Consider the following 20,294-nt stretch of genomic DNA (forward strand, 5'->3'; position numbering starts at 1 on the left):
GGGCTCCAGGGGGAAGCGCCGGCCGGGGGCGCAGGGTCTGGAGGCTGCCCGGCAAACCGTGAAGCCGGTAATGCTCAGGCAGCCCTTTTCGCGTGGCTGGGAGGGAGGAGGGGGAATTAGGGCGGGGACTTTGGGGAAGGGGCGGGGAAGAGGCGGGGCTGGGGTGGGAAAGGGGCGGGGCCAGGGCCTGTGGAGTGTCCTCTTTTTTTATTTTTTAAATATGGTAACCCTATTGGGGGGGCAATGCCCCTATGCCCCACCCAAAATCTGCCTCTGAGCAAAAGCCGATATCACTGGGGTGAACCTGGGCAATTAAAGTTACTGTTCTTCTGTCCTAGTACTGAACAATGCCAGTGACCTGCTGGGCTTAGATGCCTTTCAGCTGTCTGAGGTGCTGACTCAGAGATCCATGATTCTACGGGGAGAAGAGATCAGTTCCCCTCTCACTGTGGAGCAGGTGAGTATCCGGCTTCCTGTGCACTTGCAATCACGTGCTCTGTTTCAGTGTCACTTCATGGATTTTGCCCCAAGGTGGCAGCATTTGCATATATTAAAGGGAAGAAATGAGCAGTACCATGAGGCCTGCAAAATGGTTGTTTGATGGAATATCGTGTGGTCTGTGTGGGAGGAAGAAAAGGAGGATCGTGTGTTTTTTCAGGGACTAAACAATGAAAACTTACATGGAACTGAGTGGGGAAGAGGTAAAAAGAGAAATTCATATCGGAACCAAATCTGTGACTGGGTACAGTTAGTATGGAGCTGGGCTTGGATCCAGGATGGGGGAGGGGAGGCTCCTAGGCTTCATCTGGGCTGGGCTGAGTTTTGGAGCGTGGCGGTGGGTGGAGGTATGTGGAGTTGGTCCCTGCTTCTGACTGGGTTGTGTGGATATAATGACTGATGGAGAGAGAGACCCAGGCATCTTAGAGAACAGTAACTGAGCTATGGGAACTCTCCATTTGGGTCTCAGTGAGTAGTCTCAGGCCTGACTGATGAGTACAAACTGCGGATTAGTTCGGTGCTGCATGCCCCGTTCCCTCAGGACAATCTTCCTGTTAACCAGTAGAGCCAGTATTCAGGTATAACTTTTAACAATCTGATCTACGTTAGTGAGGGAAGTGACATATCTGAGAATATAAACAGTGCCTGAGCCCTAATGTTGTTGTGTCTATTTAGGTTCTTCTGTGGTTCATAACATCATGGTGTCTATTAACCTGAATAACTGTATGGTACTGTAGGTCATTAACCCTTAGGGAGCTAGTCATCTGAGGACACAGTTGCTGTTTTTACACATGCATAGGTGACTTTTTTTGAAAATCTTGTCCTGTGTTAATAAAATCTAACTGTGAAGGACAGCAGTCTGCTACTGAGCAGAAACGCAGAATTACCAGGAGCGAGTGAGCATCAGACTACAGCAAAGCCAACATCTGTAATGCTACAGGGAAGACTCAGAATACCAAAGGGAGCCCCAGGCAGTTCAGAACAATAACATGTGGCAATATAGATTAAAAAATAGCATACTGCTTGGGCAGAACTTTTCCCCCATTCAATTGCTGTGGTATCCATCCTTGCTTGTTTTAGACCCTTTGGCGACTCTACGTATGAAATGCAGTGACTGGACACTTAGAACAAATCCATTCACTATTACTGATACAGCAAGCACAATGCTTCCTTCCGAGTCTTTCGCTATCAGCTAGTCTCTCTGCCTTGACCTACGTATGGACCTGCCAAATCCATTCCCCTCCCTGGGCCTCCAAATACTGTGTCCAGCTATTTCCAGATGTCATTCTGGGTACAGAGGATGGAGCTGCCAGGAAGTTCTTATTGTGTAATAGGCTCATTACCATTCTGAGCTTTGACATTTCAGTGTTGAATGGTGGGAGCTGGGCAAAGTCAGGCAAGGCTGGGAGAATGAAAGGAGCCATTCAGAATCCCTGTTGAGCCACAGTATGGGGAAAGCAGCTTTGTTGGGTTATTCCTGAGTGGGGAGGGCCCATTCCTGGAAGATGAGGCCAAGACATTGTATAACCATACAATCTGGCTGGCAGAGTGTTTCTCTTCCCTGCATCTGGTTCATTAAAAGGGGTTGTCTAGAAGGGGTGATTCAGCCTCCACAAATGAGATTGACCATCTGAGCAGAGGGAGAAAACCCCACAGGGCCAATGTGTCTTTGCTTTACAGCTACCTCTTGGGCTGAGTTGATACACGTCCCAGGATGTGCTTGAGGCTGCTAGGTGACCGTATAAAGGGGAAAGTCTCTCCTGGGCACACCCACCTGGAGTGTCTGCCTTCAATATGCCAGACTGGATAAAACAGTAGGAAGTGAATGTTTAGAATGCTGAGACCCCACTTGGGGAGAGGGGCTGGGGCGGGGCTGGGAGGTTTTCTGACAGATGAAGAGCAACAGCAAAATTAGGGAGGAGCGGGCATCTCTCAGGCCAGGCTGAGTTGGGGAGAGAGAGGCTGGGTTCTTTCAGCCCTGGCTCTGTGCAAAAGCTGAGAGAAGGGAAGGGTCCCTTGGAAGGTCTGTGTTCCCACAGGACATGACAGCTGATTGTATTGCCTTAGGGAGAATCATGATGCATCTGGATGTGGGATCTTCTTCAGGATAGCACCTTAAGCAGCCTATTGTGGGGTGGATGGCCTACCCTGTAACTTCAATGCTGTGTGCATAGAAAGGCTCGAAGAAGGGATCCTTAAAGCTAGTAGTGTTGTTGTGAAATTCCCTCTGGGGCTAGGGCTCTGCATTGGAGGCCTGTGCTTTGGCAAAGACCTTGCATGGTAGGCTAAAACATGAAAGGGACATCTTTGAAATAGTCCCAGCTTACAGTTTCTCAAAATGAAGAGCTGAGTCAAGTCATTACAGGTTGGCAAGCCTAACTTCCGTACCAGGCAGATTGCTTGAAACTATAGGAAAGAACAGAATTATCAGACACACAGATGAGCACAATTTGTTGGAGAAGAGTCAACACGGCTTTTGTAAAGGGAAATCATACCTCACCAATCTATTAGAATTCTTTGAGGGTGTCAACAAGGGTGATCCACTGGGTCTTCTTCGAGTGACAGTCCCTATGTGTATTCCACACACGGGTACGCATGCGTGCCATTCGCCTGAGTCCAGAAATTTTTCCAAGCAATGTCCGTTGACTCACACATGTGCTATGGATCTCCTCTTGCTTCCGACTAAGGCCTCTCCAGTTCCTTCTTACCACTGCATGGCCTGAGTCAGAATTTTATGTCCTCTTTACAATTTGTTGTAAAGACATTTCTAAATAGTTTATTTCTTAGCTTAATAGTTAAAGTTCATAGAATACTTAGTAGAGTGTTTTTCTTCCTTTCTTTCTCCCTGGTTGGAGAAGCCTTCCCCGGCTCCAGGACAATGCCCAGAATCCCGGGATTCAAGAATTGTATCTCTTGCCCTCTCTCCTTCCTCATCAGTGACAAACATCAATGATGCCTCTACTGACTGGGAGAGGAGAATATCTCTGCAAAGTGTAGTATCGGTCACTCTTTTTCACCCAGAACTCGGGAAGCCTGGGAGCTTCACCTGAGAAAGCACCTGATGGAGAAAACTATGAACCCCTTCTCCAATCCAGGCCAGGGAGATCCCCCTCCCCCCTGTACATTGGCCTCAATTAACCAGCAGTGCCCCTCCAACCATGTACCTGGGACTGGAGCCTCCAGCACCTAAGCTCAAAGGCTCTTCTTCTAGGGCTCTCCACGAGGGCAGAGGGCACTTTTATGGACATGAGGACAGATCCCCGTCAAGACTGTCCATAAGAGATGCGCTCCCTCCCCAAGCCTCTGCAAGTTTGGTGAGATGTCACACATAGAACCTAAGGAGCTGGCTCTGCTAATGACCCCCAGATTGGAGGGCAAAGCACATAAAAAGAAAGATCCACTAGTTCTGTTAGTCACCTCAGTACCGAAGTGTAAGGACTGACATTCACTGGCTCCATCTACAAGCGGCGGTCTGGACCCATCATCAGTACCGCGTCATTCATCTAAGGACCATCCAGCTGCCGTAGACATACCGGGTCCATCAGACTTGACTGCCGGAACCCCTCGGATACCAAGGCATATGGAAACTTTCACGCACGGGGCGATATATTCCTCCCTTATCCACAGTCTCCACTTTCCTCCAGCCTGGCCCTCCTGAGAGATATTACTCTGGAGGAGGAGTCTACATTGATGTCCCAGGAACCGTCCCACCTCCAACCATCTGGCCAGGAGTGCTCCGGTACTGACTGCCCCGGCATTACTGCTGGAGCAGTTTTTGAACTCAGATGAGTCAGAGGTGCTAGCTGCTCCGGTATGTCTACAGACACAGTCGTGCCTTGGCAGAAATTCAAGGAGTCACGCTCTCTGTTCCTTTGAGTACAACACCCCCCCAGGACCACTGGTACCGATTCCCTTGCAAGCCCCCGCAACCGATCAATCCCTCTTTTTGGTCTTAATGGGGTCCGTGGGATTTTTATGGCAGGCATCCAGGCCCTTCTCAAGAATTGTACCACTACTCTCCCTCCTGCCAACCAGATCCATCAGTGTACGAGGAGGAGGAGGTGAATCCGGATCTGCAGGTTGCACCGGGTGTCTCCTCATCATCTACGGATGAAGCACTCACTTCTCCCTCGCTGTCTCCTCCAGATGCCCATCGGTGGTACCAGGAGCTACTGCAAAGAGGTGCTAGTGACCTCCAGATCCCACAAGAGAGGATCCAGGACTGTCAGTGCTGGCTCCTGGATATCTTGCAACCTTGGGGACCGAACACCGTGACCCTTCTGATCAATAAAGCCGTACTAGAACTGGTCAAAGTGGTGTGGCACACTCAAGCATCCTGTTCCTCTACAGTGAAAAGAGCTGAGAGGAGATATTCTTGTTCCTGACAAGGGAGCTGAATTTTTGTTCTCCCATCCTTCCCCCAATTCACTGGTGGTAGAGACAGTTACAGAAAGGGCTTGGTTGCACTATCAAAGGGCCACCCCGACAGATATAGGCTCTAAGAGACTGGATCTCCTGGGGAGGAAGGTCTTCTCCTCTGCAGGCCTGCAATTTTGTGTTAAACTGCCAAGCTCAATTAGCAAAATATGATTTTTAAAAACTATTCCAGACTTGCAAGCTTCATAGACCAACTTCCCACAGAGGACAGAGCCCAATTTCAGTCCCTTCTAGATGAGGGAAACTAGTGGCAAAAACAGCTCTCCAGGTCTGGCCATTGGCTTAGTCATGAAAAGGGACTCTTGGCAGTAAGCGTCAGGGTTTCCTAGGCAGGTCCTGGATGGTGTTCTCCCCTTTGATGATTCAGACCTCTTTAATGAATGCAGGGATTTGTCTATTCTTTCATTAAAGGACTCGGATCAACTCTGCATTCCCCAGGGATTTATACTTGAGCCCCCAGGAGGAAACACCAGAGTCAGTTCTATAGACCAAGACCATCCTTTCCACGTGCACCTTATTACCAGCACCAAGCCGAGCCTCCACAGAAATGTTGCAGCATTCAGAGGCCTCGCTTCTCGGTTCCCTCTACTGCTGTGGCCTCTACTCACTCCCAACCAACAGCCAAAGGCCATTTTTGGTCAAGACCCATGTTCCACCACTGATGCCACCCACCTCTTCGTTCATCACTTTTGGAGGCCATCTCACACTCTTTGCCCACAACTGGAGGAAAATCATTACTGGAAGTTGGGTTTTAGAGATTATCCATCAGGGATGCTTATAGAATTTCTCTCCTTCCCTCCTCATAAACTCTTCCCCGTCCCACCTCAGGGACAGGGCCGGCTCCAGGCACCAGCTTGGCAAGCAGGTGCTTGGGGCGGCCACTCTGGACAGGGGCGGCAGGTCCAGCTATTCGGCGGCAATTCGGTGGATGGTCCCTCACTCCCGCTTGGAGCGAAGGACCTTTTGCCGAATTGCCGCTGCAGATCGCAATCGCGATCGCAGCTTTTTTTTTTTTTTTTGGCTGCCTGGGGCGGCCAAAACCCTGGAGCCGGCCCTGCTCAGGGATAACTCTCACAAGGTGATTCTTCAGTGGGAGGCAGAATCCCATTTACATCAAGAGGCAATAGAACATGTCCTGCCTCAGTATCATGGGAGGGGGTTCTACTCCCCATATTTCCTAATGCCCAAAAAGACATTGTAGAGTGTAGAGACCCTTGTTGAACCTTTGGCAACTCAACATCTGTATCTGAATTCCGGATGATTACATTGGCATTGCTGCTCCCCTCCCTTCAGGAAGGGTTGTGGTTTGCAGCTCTCGACATGAAGGACATGTATTTCCACATGGCTATTCACCCCTCACAAAGGAAGTTCCTACATTTTATGGTAGGCCAGGAACATTTCCAGTTTTGAGTTCTCCCCTTTGGGTTAGCTACGGCACCCAGAGTATTTACAAAAGTTTCCTCTGTAATAGCAGCCCTGATGAGACACCAGGGCTAAATGGTATTCCCATACCTGAACAATTGCTTCCTGGTAGGCCGCTCATGTCAGGAGGTTAAGTCGTTGACAGGGTTCCCAATACAACTTCCAATAGTCCTAGGCATTTGCATAAACAGAGAAAAGTCTGTTTTATCACCCACAAGGACAGTAAACTTTATAGGGGCAACGTTGGACTCTATTTCTGTGACACTGTTCTTCCCTGCGAACAGGTTTCTTACAGTCCGCAACCTGGTTTCACGCATTACCCACCGACCATGAACCACAGTGCACAGGACCCTTTCACTGCTAGGCCACATGACCAGGTGCATTACTATGACACCGTTTGCCAGGTTTCATTTGTGATGCCCGTAAGCTTGGCTTCTCTTGATCTATTGACCAGACAAGGACCACATCAACTCCAAGGTGGGCAATCCCACCAGAGTTATCACCTCCTTCGCTTGGTGGTCAAACCTGGAAGAAATCATGGTGGGTGTTCCCTTCAGCCCTTCCATCCCCAGAACCACCATTGTGACAGATGCCTCCCGCCTGGGGAGGGATGCTTACTTGGATCCCATGAAAGTCCAGATGACACATAAACATACTAGAAATGTGGGCAGTTCACCTTGCATGCAAGGCCTTCCTTTCACTCCATACTCCCATTCCATATACAAATAACATCAGACAATATCACCACAGTGGTCTATGTAAAAAAACAAGGAGGACCGAGATCTCATCCTTCCTGCCTGGAAGCCATTAGACTTTGGAACTGGTGCATCAGGCTGCATCGCAATACAGGCTGCGTACCTTCTGGTATTCACAACTCCCTTGCAGACAAACTAAGCAGAAGCTTCTTGGCAGACCACGAGTGGGAGGCCCATGAGAGAGTCTTAAGTGAGATATTTACACAGTGGGATACACTGCAGTGAGACCTTTTTGTGCCCTAAACAAACAGAAAGCTTCCCCTATATTGCTCCAGTGGAGCCATGGGTCGCAGCTCCCAGGGTGACACTGTACTCCTGACCTGGATGAACGACCGCATATATTGCCTTTCCTCCCATACCCCTGCTTCCACAGGTTGTAGGGAAGGTACATCATGACAGAGTCAACATCATTCTCTTAGCATCCTACTGGCCCAGACAGTTCTGGTTCACAGAACTTCTAATAATGTCTGCACTCTTTCCTCCGCACCAGCTCCCGTTCCCCTCCCCGTCCCCTCTGATCAGGATCCACCCATTCACAGGCCTCCTAACTCAGGATGGGGGTGGGGGGGAATCAGGCATCCCAACCCAGGTTCTCTTCACCTCATGGCCTGGTGTTTTGGTGGGCGTTGGGTATAGAATGCTCCTGCTTCCTGGACACATTTTTGGCCTGGGCACAACTCCAACATTCTTCAGCCACTGCAAGTATGCTTGTCGTTCTAGGTCTCTTAGTTCTTTGCAAGTGCACCTAGCAATGATTAGTGCCTCCCTCCCTCCAGTAGAAGGGCATTCTGTCTTTACTCATCCAGTGACAGTAGTTTATGAAAGATCTAATCAGGACCTTCCCACCAATGACCAAACCTACACCTCAATGATACCTTGGCTAGGAGGTTCAGTGAGCTCAGAGCCATCATAGTGGACCCTCCTTATACAGTTTTTCCACAAAGAAAAGGTTTCTCTATGACTGCACCCCAAGTTAGTTTCTGATTTCCACGTCAATCAAATGATAAACTTACCTGTATTTTTATCAAAACCCCATGCGTCCGCTGAAGACAAGAGACTTCACTCCCTTGATGTCCAGCATGCCCTAGCTTTCTACCTGCAAAGGACCAAACCCATTAGAAAATCACCAAGTTTTCTTATCACCAAGGCAGAGAGATCACATGGTCAAGCCATATCCTCCCAGAGGATTTCTGAGTAGGTCTTGGGATGCATCCTGGAGTGCTACAAGGTAGTGAAAATCCCTTCCTCGAGGAGTGGCACAGCTCACTCCGTGTGAGCACAGGCTGTCTCGATAGCATCCCTATACGGTGTCCCGCTGCAGACTTTGCAGGCTGGCCACCTAGAGTTCTGTCCACATGTTCACAACACACTATATTTTAGTTCATGCCTGTGGATGCAGCAACTGGACCTGAGTACTGCAGACATTTTTGCTGCCAGCTTCCTCACACCCACCTGCAGCTGAGCATTGCTTGCCAATCACCTATATGTGGAATATAAACATAGGGACCATCACTCAAAGAAGAAATGGCGGTTACTTACTGTAATTGGAAGTTCTCTGAGGTGTGTGGTCCCTGTATGTATTCCATTACACACCCTCCATCCCCTCTGCTTCAGAACTTGTGGGATTAGACTAAAAAGAGGAACTGGAGAGGCGTTGACCCACACACTCTCTTACACGCTTTGTTAGGAGCGCAAGAAGATCTACCGCGCACATGTGGGCCAACAGACATTGCATGGAAGAATTTCCATACTCAGGTGTGCATGTGTACCCTTGTATCAGGGGCGGACTGCTATGCCCATATTCTCCAGCACTTGTAAGCATGTGGGACTCACCCCTGCGGCGCCTCCTGCTGGTCTCTTGGGAATTAGCTCATTTCCAGCCTTGGAGCACCCTCTGCAGGCCAGTGTCCCACTGCCGCTAGGCCCCCATGTCCCTCCCTGGACTCTGGTGCCCTGTTACCTGGGGTGCTGCCCCCTGGCAGTAACCCCTCACTCTCGGGGTCTTCCCTCCCTGGGGAACCCTCACCCCCCATCCCACCTCGCCTCAGTCGTAGACTACTGCCACTCACCAACTAGCCCCCGCTTCCTGGGGCAGACAGCAGTATAAGTCACTCATCATAGGCAAGGTTGGGTCTGGACCTGCTACCTCTGCCTAGCCTTGGGCTGTCCCCGGTAATCCCAGTACCTGTTTGGCCTTCTACTAGGCCGCAGCCTCAGGGGTTTCCAGGCCGGAGCGCCCCAGCTCCCTTGGCCTTCTCCCAGCCCTGTTCCACTCCAGGTACATTCTCTAGCTCCCTGCAGCCAGGCCTGTCTGTGTCTGCTCCTGGCTTTTATATAGGGCCAGCTGAGGCCTGATTGGGGCATGGCCCAGCTGTGACTGCTTCCCCAATCAGCCTAGTAGCTGCTTCCCCCTGCAACAGCCCTCTCCCAGGGCTGTCTTTATACCCCTCAGGGCAGGAGCGGGTGACCACCCCGCTACAGATGGGGTCTAAATTAGCTGTTACCACTCAAGAAAATGAACTTGGAGTCATTGTGGATAGTTCTCTGAAAACATCCGCTCAATGTGCAGCAGCAGTCAAAAAAGCTAACAAAGTTAAGAACCATTACGAAAGGGGTAGATAATCAAACAATAAATATCATAATGCCTCTATATAAATCCCTGGTATGCCCACACCTTGAATACTGTGTGCAGTTCTGATCTCCCTATCTCAAAAAAGTTATATAAAAATTGGAAAAAGTACAGGAAAGGGCAACAAAAATGATTTGGGATATGGAACAGCTTCCGTATGAGGAGAGATTTAAAAGACTGGGATTGTTCTTCTTAGAGACGACTAAGGGGGGATATGATAGAAGCCTATAAAATCTCCACTGCTGTGGAGAAAGTAAATAAGGAAGTGTTATTTACTCCTTCTCATAACACAAGAGCTAGGGGCCACCAAATTAAATTAATAGGCAGCAGGTTTAAAGCAAATATAAGGAAATACTTCTTCACATAAGGCACAATAAACCTGTAGAACCTGTTGTCAGGGGATGCTGTGAAGGCCAAAAGTATAACTGGGTTCAAAAAAGAATTAGGTACGTCCATGGAGGCTAAGTCCATCAATGGCTATTAGCCAAGATGGTCAGGAATGCAACCCCCTGCTCTGGGTGTCCCCAGCCTCTGACTGCCAGAAGCTGGGACTGGACGACAGGGGGATGGATCACTTGGTAATTGCCCTGTTCTGTTGATTCTCTCTGAAGCATCTGGCACCAGCCCCTGTTGGAAGACAGGATACTGGGCTAAATGGAACATTGATCTGACCCAGTATGGCCATTCTTATGTTTTTATGTTCTTAAGATGTCAGTGTTTTTTGTATCTCTGTGTCTCCTCTGTAGCTCTAAATTCTTGACTCAAAGGTCGAGTCTCCCCAAAGTGACTGCAAGGTCTCTTGCCATCTTACATGCCTTCAGCACCTGCATCTCAGTCTTCCACTTGCTTCAGACTTTTGACTGTGCTGTGGCTAGGCCAATGGTAGCATTGTCCAAAAGCTGGAATGCTTACTAAACATTATACAACATATATTCCATGGGGCAGCCAGCCATACATATGGCTCTGTCCAGCTGGCAGTGTGATAACTGTAGGATGGGGATGTAAGTCGTTAGTGTCGTAAAGTAGTGATAGTGGTAACATCCATGTGCTCCTTCTGCTCACCTATCATGACAGCTTTTTCCTCCTCATATGCTCGCAGGCGGTTGACTCTAGGGACTCTCTCTCAATGGCACTGTATTCCCAGTGCTTCTCATGGCTCATTGGCAAGATTAATATGAAGATCAAAGGGAAGGAAAACTTTAAGTCTGTGGGCATCCTGGATATCTTTGGCTTCGAGAACTTTCAGGTCAGTACTCTATCTTTCTGGAGGCCAGGTTTTTTCTGAAGATTCGCTGGATGTATGAAGGAAATTTGCTAGGCTGATACCTGATGTGGGTCAATACAACACATATTGGGAAACGTCTTTCCAACACAGATCCCCTGTGAGAGAGGGTGAGAGACCGCTTGGCTGCCCTTTTGCAGTGCATGTCCTCCTGTGGGCTGTGATAGATGGTTAGTTCCCCTTTGTGGGTAGGTTGTGATAGACATTAGTTGTACCTTGAGATATGTGTGCACAGTAGATGTCTGGTTTCTAACATATTCACATTCTTGCTGTGTTCTTGTGGTAACAGGTGAGGAATGCCTATTAATTAGCTACCCTGTAACAGAATGAATAACCAATAGGAAAGGAAAGAGAGAGTGAGGTGATACCAGACTCTTCTACTTTCCTCTGCTTTATCCAAAGGCCAGTCAATTCTGGCCTTGGAGTTCATATGGACACCGTTCATTAAATGCTGGTCTTCTGTATGCAGTTTCCCTTCCATGTTGTCCTCACAGGAAGATTTTTTTTATAGACCTGCGACCTGAATTTTAATTTTTATCATCTTTGTTTCTCCTCTCTTGTAGATTAATAGTTTTGAACAGTTTAATATTAACTATGCCAATGAGAAACTCCAAGAATACTTCAACAAACACATCTTCTCCCTGGAGCAGCTAGAGTACAACAGGTAATGAATGGGAAGGAGCAGTGCCTCTTTTCAAATTTCAGGATGCAAAACTGGGAACATAATTCTTCCCTAGTGAAGCCCAGCATTTGGGAGGCTCTCCCTGCTCAGACTGGCTGATTGCAGTGTGTAAGCCAGTGAATATGCTTTGGTGGGGAATGTCCAGTGCACTGTTTTGTTAGAATGGGACTTCTGTCTTCAAGCAAGAAGTGTCTCACCTCTCGAGTGTTTTATTATTATTTTTATTACTGTAGTGCCTAGGAGCAGGATCCCATTGTGCTGGCACTGTACGAAGACGGTCTCTGCCTCAAATTGCTTACAGTAACCCCCGGCTGAACTCAGTATCTCACATAAGCTCTTTCTGAGGCCACAATGTCAACATTGAATTGGTTCAAATATCAAGTTTTGCCGGTTTCCACCCTAAACAATAAACCCTTCCCTGGCACTTGAAACTTGGCCCAGTCTTGTTGGAAGGAGGTGAACTGGAGCAAACCAGGCCCAAGTTTAAGATTGTAAAGTTTTACTTGGTTTCAAATGTTATAATGAAAGTTTTGCAGCACCCTGCCTGTCTCTAACTTACTTCTGTTTCATCTGAACTCTCTCAGCTAGTCATTCACAGAGCCAGACCCAGCTCCTTTCTGTCATGTGGTGAAGGGGTTCCAAGACATGTGGCCTTTTGTTTCTAAATCCATTGTGATAGCAAAAAAGAAACAAAAATCTGAAAACTCCAAATCCTCTTCTCTTCCTCCAATCAGTAATGGTGTTGTAACCAGATACTTTGGCTCTATCGTAGTCAGCAAGGTTATAAGGGAACACTGTGAACATCTGGCTTGCCCTCCTGTGTAACACAGGCCATAGAACTTCCCTGAAACAATTTCTGTTTGAACAAGTGCATATCCTAGAATAACATCCAGTCTTTATTTAAAAATTGTCAGTGACAGAGAGTCCAACACCATAACCCATCACTGGGTTGTTCTAATGATTAATTACTCTCACTCTTCAAAATGTATGCCTTATTTCCAAATGGGGCTTTGGTCTGAAAAGGGAAAGTTCCTGAATCTGTAAGTTGAATAGGTCTCTGAGGGCTTTCTTTTTTCTAGTGACTCTTCTTCAGTGGAAGTGGTTGTGGTTTTGTCTTTGAGTTTGAAGGGTCCAACAGAAAGCCCTAGCCATGTTATCACGGAGTTTACAGTTGAGAGTTGAGAACTCTAGATAGCTATCTACCATTAAGATATTGTATTGATGCCCATCACCATAATATCTGAGCCTCTTGAGAGAGGACAGCCAGAGAAATATTCCCCTCTAGCTCCAAGACAGAAGCATTTATTTTTCTGAATGAGGCAATTGAATAGGGTCATTGAGACTGAATGTGAGCAGCTCTGTAAAGGAGAGCCACTGAACAGATAATTCTTTTAAGTTCTAAAGACTGCCAAAATACAAGGCTATTTATACACCCACTCCCGCAGCTGATTCCATCATTGCAGGAAGCACATGTTAAAAACACTGTCCTTCCTATAAAGGGAGATTTTTCCTAAAGATCAGATTGGAAGTGTCCAAACTCTGTGGCTAGATTTTAGAAAGGACTCAATAATGTTAAGACTAATATTGTTTTTTGATATGCTAAAGACAGGATCTTTTACTTCAGGATATCAGTTAATCTCCTCAGTAGTCAGGAAATAGCTTCTGTGTATTACATTGCTCAGTTGGCCAAGCGTATTATGGCACCAGAGGCAGGATATTACACTTGACTGATCAGTGTTCTGATCTGGTACAGCAAATTCTACATTTCTTTCAGTTCTGGAATAGAAGCTACTCTCAGAAGAAATCCCAGAGTCTCAGTTAAATCCTTCCAAACTTGTGAGGCCTCTGCCAAGGGCATTATTGGATAAAGCAAGGATCTTAAAAAACATGGATTCATTGAATTATTTTTTTTCCACATCCCAGTGAAGAAAATATCAATTTTTTGTTCCTTTGTGGTAGGCATGTCTATCTTGGAAATGTCCAGATATTTTGCTTCCAGTTGTTCCTCCACCTCCTACTTCCCCCTGGAAGTCATGTGTTCCACTTCCTACTTTCTTCCCCAGGAGCCTGGGATGGTAGTGGTGTGGTCCATCCCTTGAATCCCTCTTGGGTCCTGGGAATGTTGCTGTGTGCTGCCTCTATATTCCTTCACCCCACCCCAGGGACTGGGAGATTACTTCTTATATCACTGTTTTTTTTCTTCTTGTTTGGCAGGGAGGGAATAAGCTGGGAAGCCATTGATTGGATGGACAATGCAGAGTGCTTAGATCTCATTGAGAAGGTGGGCAGTTCTTTATAGAATTCATCTGGTCCCAGGAATCCTGGTAGGCATGACCTGGCATGACACTTAACAATTTTTCCTTCCCCACACTTAGGCATTTGTTTTTATTGTACTTTACCAATGCAAAGGGATAAATTGCAGGGCTGGCTCCCACATTCTGTTCTGTGGTTGGCTATCACATGGTCTCTGGGATTCTGCTGGTGTTTCCATGTGTTAAAGCATGGGTAGATCAGCAAGACCTTTTTCACATCTTGTTCTCCCAAGAGCATGGGCCTCTTCATCCCCTAGAAAGCCCCTCTGTAAGAATGCAAATCCTCTGCTCATTGTTTGGGATGGACTTAGGTAGGGCTTTAACCTCCAAAATACAGATTTTATAAAGAAATTTCATTTCTACATACTTGGCGACGAGCCAATGTTCTACTTGTTGAGTCTGTAGATTGGCCACCAGGCGCACTTTACACTCAAGCTTTCTAGGGTGTAATTTGAAGGGTGCCATTCAGCATGACAGTCTCAAACCTTTATTTCTCTAGCCTGAATCCTGTGCAGTTTGTAGTTTTACTGGTTGGTAAAGGCTGTCTCTCATTTGGCTGTAGAAACTAGGTTTGCTGGCACTGGTCAACGAGGAGAGTCGATTTCCCAAGGGCACAGACAGCACCCTCTTGGAAAAACTGCACAGCCAGCATGCGGTAAGTAAGCAAACCATCCCCTAGGCCAGGGGTGGGCAAACTTTTTGGCCCGAGGGCCACATCTCGGTATGGAAATTGTATGGCGGGCCATGAACACTCACAAAATTGGGGGTGTGGGAGGGGGTGAGGGCTCCGGCTGGGGGTGCGGACAGAAATGAGGTGTTCAGGGTGCTGGATGGGGCTCCGGGCTGGGGTTAGGGTGCAGGAAGGGGTGCAGGCTCTGGCTGGGGGTGCAGGCTCTGGGGTGGGGCTGGGGATGAGGGATTGGTGGTGCAGGAGGGTGCTCCGGGCTGGGACCAACGGGTTTGGAGGGCGGGAGGGGGATCAGGGCTGGGGCAGGGAGTTGGGGCGTGGAAGGGGTAGGGGGTTGGGGTGCATCAGAGGTGCAGGCTCCAGGCAGGGTTCCTTCCAACCCTGATATTCTATGATTCTAATGAAGCAACTTGCAGAATCTCTTCAACTCTTTACAGAGGAGGTACAAGAGTCTCAGGACTTTCTTGTGGACGTTCTACACACCCTCCCCAGAGTAAGATAGCTCTGCCCATTAATGAGGCACTCTTGTCTGCAGCCCATAATTTATGGCAGACTCCTGCCACTCTTGCAGCTACCTGCAAACAGGCAGAAAAAATGTTACATACCAGCAAAAGGGTGGAGTATTTCTTCCCTCTCCCCCCCAACTCCCTTGTAGTGGAGGCAGACGATGAAAGAAACAGCCAAACTTGCTGAGGAACTGGACCCTTGATAAGAAGGATAAACTCACCCACTGCTCTTCCGTTTTCAGTAGCAAATTTTCTAGTCCTGATGGCAAAATATGATGTTAACCTGATTGCCTTCTATGAGGAGATAACTGGCTCTGTGGATGAGGGGAAAGCAGTGGACGTGTTATTCCTTGACTTTAGCAAAGCTTTTGATATGGTCTCCCACAGTATTCTTACCAGCAAGTTAAAGAAGTATGGGCTGGATGAATGGACTATAAGGTGGATAGAAAGCTGGCTAGATCGTTGGGTTCAGCAGGTAGTGATCAATGGCTCGATGTCTAGTTCACAGCCGGTTTCAAGTAGAGTGGTCCAAGGATCGGTCCTGGGGCCGGTTTTGTTCAATATCTTCATTAATGATCTGGAGGATGGTGTGGATTGCACCCTCAGCAAGTTTGCAGATGACACTAAACTGGGAGGCGTGGTAGATATGCTGGAGGATAGGGATAGGATACAGAGGGACTTAGACAAATTGGAGGATTGGGCCAAAAGAAATCTGATGAGGTTCAACAAGGACAAGTGCAGAGTCCTGCACTTAGGACGGAAGAATCCCATTCACTGCTACAGACTAGGGACCGAATTACTAGGCAGCAGTTCTGCAGAGAAGGACCTAAGGGTTACAGTGGATGAGAAGCTGGATATGAGTCAACAGAGTGCCCTTGTTGCCAAGAAGGCTAACAGCATTTTGGGCTGTATAAGTAGGGGCATTGCCAGCATATTGAGGGACGTGATCGTTCCCCTCTATTCGACATTGGTGAGGCCTCATTTGGAGTACTGTGTCCAGTTTTGAGCCCCACACTACAAGAAGGATGTGGAAAAATTGGAAAGAGTCCAGCGGAGGGCAACAAATATGATTAGGGGGCTGGAGCACATGACTTATGAGGAGAGGCTGAGGGAACTGGGATTGTTTAGTCTGCAGAAGAGAAGAATGAGGGGGGATTTGATAGCTGCTTTCAACTACCTGAAAGGGGGTTCCAAAGAGGATGGATCTAGAGTGCTCTCAATAGTAGCAGATGACAGAACAAGGAGGAATCAAGCTGCAGTGAGGGAGGTTTAGGTTGGATATTAGGAAAAACTTTTTCACGAGGAGGGTGGTGAAGCACTGGAATGGGTTACCTAGGGAGGTGGTGGAATCTCCTTCCTTAGATATTTTTAAGGTCAGGCTTAATAAAGCCCTGGCTGGGATGATTTAGTTAGGGATTGGTCCTGCTTTGAGCAGGGGATTGGACTAGATAACCTTCTGAGGTCCCTTCCTACCTTGATATTCTATGATTCTATGACTGCAACATCTATTCAAAAATTACTCATTTTATTGATCACATGCCACAGGAAAAGAGGAAACAATACCAAGCCCTCATTTTGAAAGGCCAACTTATTGCCAAAGCTTCTTTGCAGGCTGCCCTCAATGCTGCTGATGCAGCTTCTTGGTCTTTAGCCACCGCTGTTGTTATGCAACAAGCATCTTGACTTCAGTCTTCTGGCCTCCCTAGGAAGGTACAAAACATGGTGGAAGACCTCCCCTTCAAAGGGCCTAGGCTGTTCAGTAGCGATACTGACACCTCCCTCCATTTGCTCAAGTAATTAAGAGCAACCTTTAAGTCACTTGGCATTTATGTACCTGGAACGAAGAGGTAAATCACAGACAGCACAACGAACCTGACTGGACCAGTGCCAGCCATATCACACCTATTCCATACCTACAGAACCTCCCAGAAGGAGGTCCAAACACAGTAAGAAAGGACTACCCCCAATGGCAACCCCTCTACCTGGGCGCCTCTGTAAACAACCATTTTGACAATCTGGGTGAGAGCCATGGACTTCCCTCCTCCGGATCTGCAATGCAAACCTGCCTTCCACACCCATTTCAGGGATCACCTATCCCAATTTCTACTTGCTTGGGAACCATAGATAAATGGATTCTAGAGGCAGTTTCTATGGGATATTCTATCCATTTCATAGAATCATAGAACCATAGAATATCAAGGTTGGAAGGGACCTCAGGAGGTCATCTAGTCCAACTCCCTGCTCAAAGCAGGACCAATCCCCAACTAAATCATCCCAGCCAGGGCTTTGTCAAGCCTGACCTTAAAAACCTCTAAGGAAGGAGATTCCACCACCTCCCTAAGTAACCCATTCCAGTGCTTCATCACCCTCCTAGTGAAATAGTGTTTCCTAATATCCAACCTAAACCTCCCCCACGGCAACTTGAGACCATTTACTCCTTGTTCTGTCATCTGCTACCACTGAAAACAATCTAGATCCATCCTCTTTGGAACCCCCCTTCAGGTAGTTGAAAGCAGCTATCAAATCCCACCTCATTCTTCTCTTCTGCAGGCTAAACAATCCCAGTTCCTTCAGCCTTTCCTCATAAATCATGTGCTCCAGCCCCCATAATCATTTCCATGCTATCACCCACTCCCTCCACCCCCTCTTCAGGGATTCTCCTCACATGGACCTCGTAAAGCTGGAGGTTCAATCCCTCCTTCCATCTGGAGATGATAGAGCCAGTTCCCCCAGAAATTGTGGGAAGAGGGTTTTATTCCAAATAATTTCTGGTTCCCAAAAGAAATTGTGGCTGGAGGCTAATTCTAAGCCTCAGGAACCTGAACACCTATGTTATTTTGCAGCTCTTCAGCATGGTGACTGACTACCATGATCCCATCCTTAAATCAGGGCAACTGTTTTTTTGCCCTCAGCCTTCAGGATGTGTATTTTCACATCACTGTGTATCCTTCCCACAAACATTTTCTACATTTCATCATTGGCGCAGAACGCTATCGATACCATGTCCTTCCCTTTGGACTCTCCACAGCCTCATGGGTCTTTACAAAGCTTCTTTCAGTAGTTGCAACTCATCTTCCCTATCTGGTCGATTGAGTTTTCAAGGGGCATTCTGCTCTGGAGATCCAATTGGCAACCTGCAAGGCCCTGACCTTGTTTCACTCCCTGGATCTTCGTATCAACCTGAGAAAGTCCACATGAACACCCGTTCATCGGATAGATTTCATTGGAGCTACCTGGGCTCTCGGACTGCCAGAGCCTATCTACTAGAGGACATGTTTTCAGCAATGTCTTGTCTGATCACTAGTCTACAGCAGAGTCCAACAGACAGCAGTAAGGACCTGCCTTCAGCTCCTAAGTCACATGTCAGCCTCATGCGAGATTACATCTGCAATGTCTGCAGGCCTGGCTCAAAACCGTGTACATGCCGAACAGGCACAACCTTGGCAAATGAGTTTCTGTACGTCTCCATTTTCATGCCCACTGCCAACAAGAATCATCATACTGAATGCTTTCTCCTAGTCTGGGGACCTCACCTACAAAGTTACACAGCACAGAGGAATGGGTCCCACAGGATACATTGCTTCACATCAGTGTCTTAGAACTAAGGGCACTTTGTTATGCGTGTCAGCACTTTTCCTACAACGTTCAGGGTTCTTGGGTCAGAGTAACAGTAGACAACAGGATGGCGATGCACTGTGTAAATCAATAAGGGGGAGCAAGATTCCAGTCCTTATGCGTCGAATCAAAAAGATTTCTGCAGTTTATCTGCCAGGTCTCCAGAACACGACGGCAGATGCAATAAGCAGAAACTTCCATCAGTACCACAAGTGGGAGCTCAGCAACCTAATCTTTCACAACATCTGCGAAACATGGGATCTCCCCACAGTGGATCTTGTTGCAACCCCAACCAATACAAAAAGCCATATTTTCTGTTCCAATGGGGGATGCGGCTGCATATCTTTGGAAGATACCCCGCTAGTCCCTACCCCACACTCTCTTCTATGCCTGCCCTCCGACACCATTAATCTTCCAGACATTAATCAAACTGAGGCAGATGAGGATCATCTTAATAGTGCTGCCTTGGCCCAGACAAGTGCGGGACTCAGACCTGCTTCACCTTTCTGTAGCTATACATTGATGCCGCCTGCTCAGATCAGACCTCGTGGCACAGAATTCAGGTACATGAGCTACTCCTACATTGTATCTCTGATCCTCAAGACCTGATTCCTTCGTGATTCTCGAATTTAGAATTGGACTGCTCAGCTGAGATCCAGTCTGTACTTCTAAATAGTAAGAAGCCCTCCACACATAAAACTCAGCTGCAGAAGTTGACACACTTCTTTTCCTTGTGTTCCTGTCACTCTGTATGCGCTTCTGAAGCGCCTCTCTCAACTATTCTCGATTATGTATTGGAATTGAAAACATAGGGACTATGTATGAGTTCTGTTAAAGTACTCTCAAGCCTATAGGCCCTATTCATTCCTTCATCTCTCCCTTAAGACCTCATTCCTGGTAGCCATCTCTTGGCCGGAAGAGTGGGAGACCTCTGGGTGCTCGTGGCCGATTCACCACATAGTACCTTGTACCGTGACAAGGTCATGCTATGTCCCCATCCTTAATTTCACCAAAGGTCTCATTGGACTTTCATCTCAATCAGGATATCCATCTGCCTGTATTCTTTCCCAAACTTTATTCCTCAAGAGGAGACGCTGCCACACTTTAGATGTTAGAAATGCACTCACCGTCTATCTGGACAGAACAAGAATCTTTAGGATTTCCCCTAGGCTGTTTGTATCCTTCTCTAAAAGAATGAACGGACAATCCATTTCCACACAGAGATTATCAAAGTGGGTTTCAGTTTGCATCATAGTCTGCTACGAGGCCAGTGGGGTACAACCTGTCCCCCTCCAGGGTGACAGCCCACTCCACCAGGGCTCAGTCCACTTCTGTAGCCCTTTTCTTCATTGTAGAAATTTGCAAGGTCACAACCTGGTCCTCAGCTTACAAGTTCTTCAAACATTGCGCTATCCTATCCATGTCCAAGATGGACACACAATTGGTGATGCTGTCTTCCAAACCATCT

At 47.6% G+C, this 20,294-nt stretch overlaps 1 protein-coding gene across 1 annotated transcript in view; it reads left to right on the plus strand.

The window, feature by feature from the left end:
- The window catches only part of LOC128845636 (unconventional myosin-X-like), a 253,086-nt gene that overhangs the window by 103,565 nt on the left and 129,227 nt on the right, over nucleotides 1-20,294 (plus strand). Inside the window, exons 11-15 of the mRNA XM_054044498.1 lie at nucleotides 339-457; nucleotides 10,841-10,987; nucleotides 11,587-11,687; nucleotides 13,920-13,986; nucleotides 14,580-14,672. Of these exons, the coding sequence (XP_053900473.1) occupies nucleotides 339-457; nucleotides 10,841-10,987; nucleotides 11,587-11,687; nucleotides 13,920-13,986; nucleotides 14,580-14,672 (527 nt within the window). The remainder of the gene's footprint in view (nucleotides 1-338; nucleotides 458-10,840; nucleotides 10,988-11,586; nucleotides 11,688-13,919; nucleotides 13,987-14,579; nucleotides 14,673-20,294) is intronic.

The sequence above is a fragment of the Malaclemys terrapin genome, chromosome 11 (assembly GCF_027887155.1).
Source record: "Malaclemys terrapin pileata isolate rMalTer1 chromosome 11, rMalTer1.hap1, whole genome shotgun sequence".
Lineage (NCBI taxonomy): Eukaryota > Metazoa > Chordata > Testudines > Emydidae > Malaclemys > Malaclemys terrapin.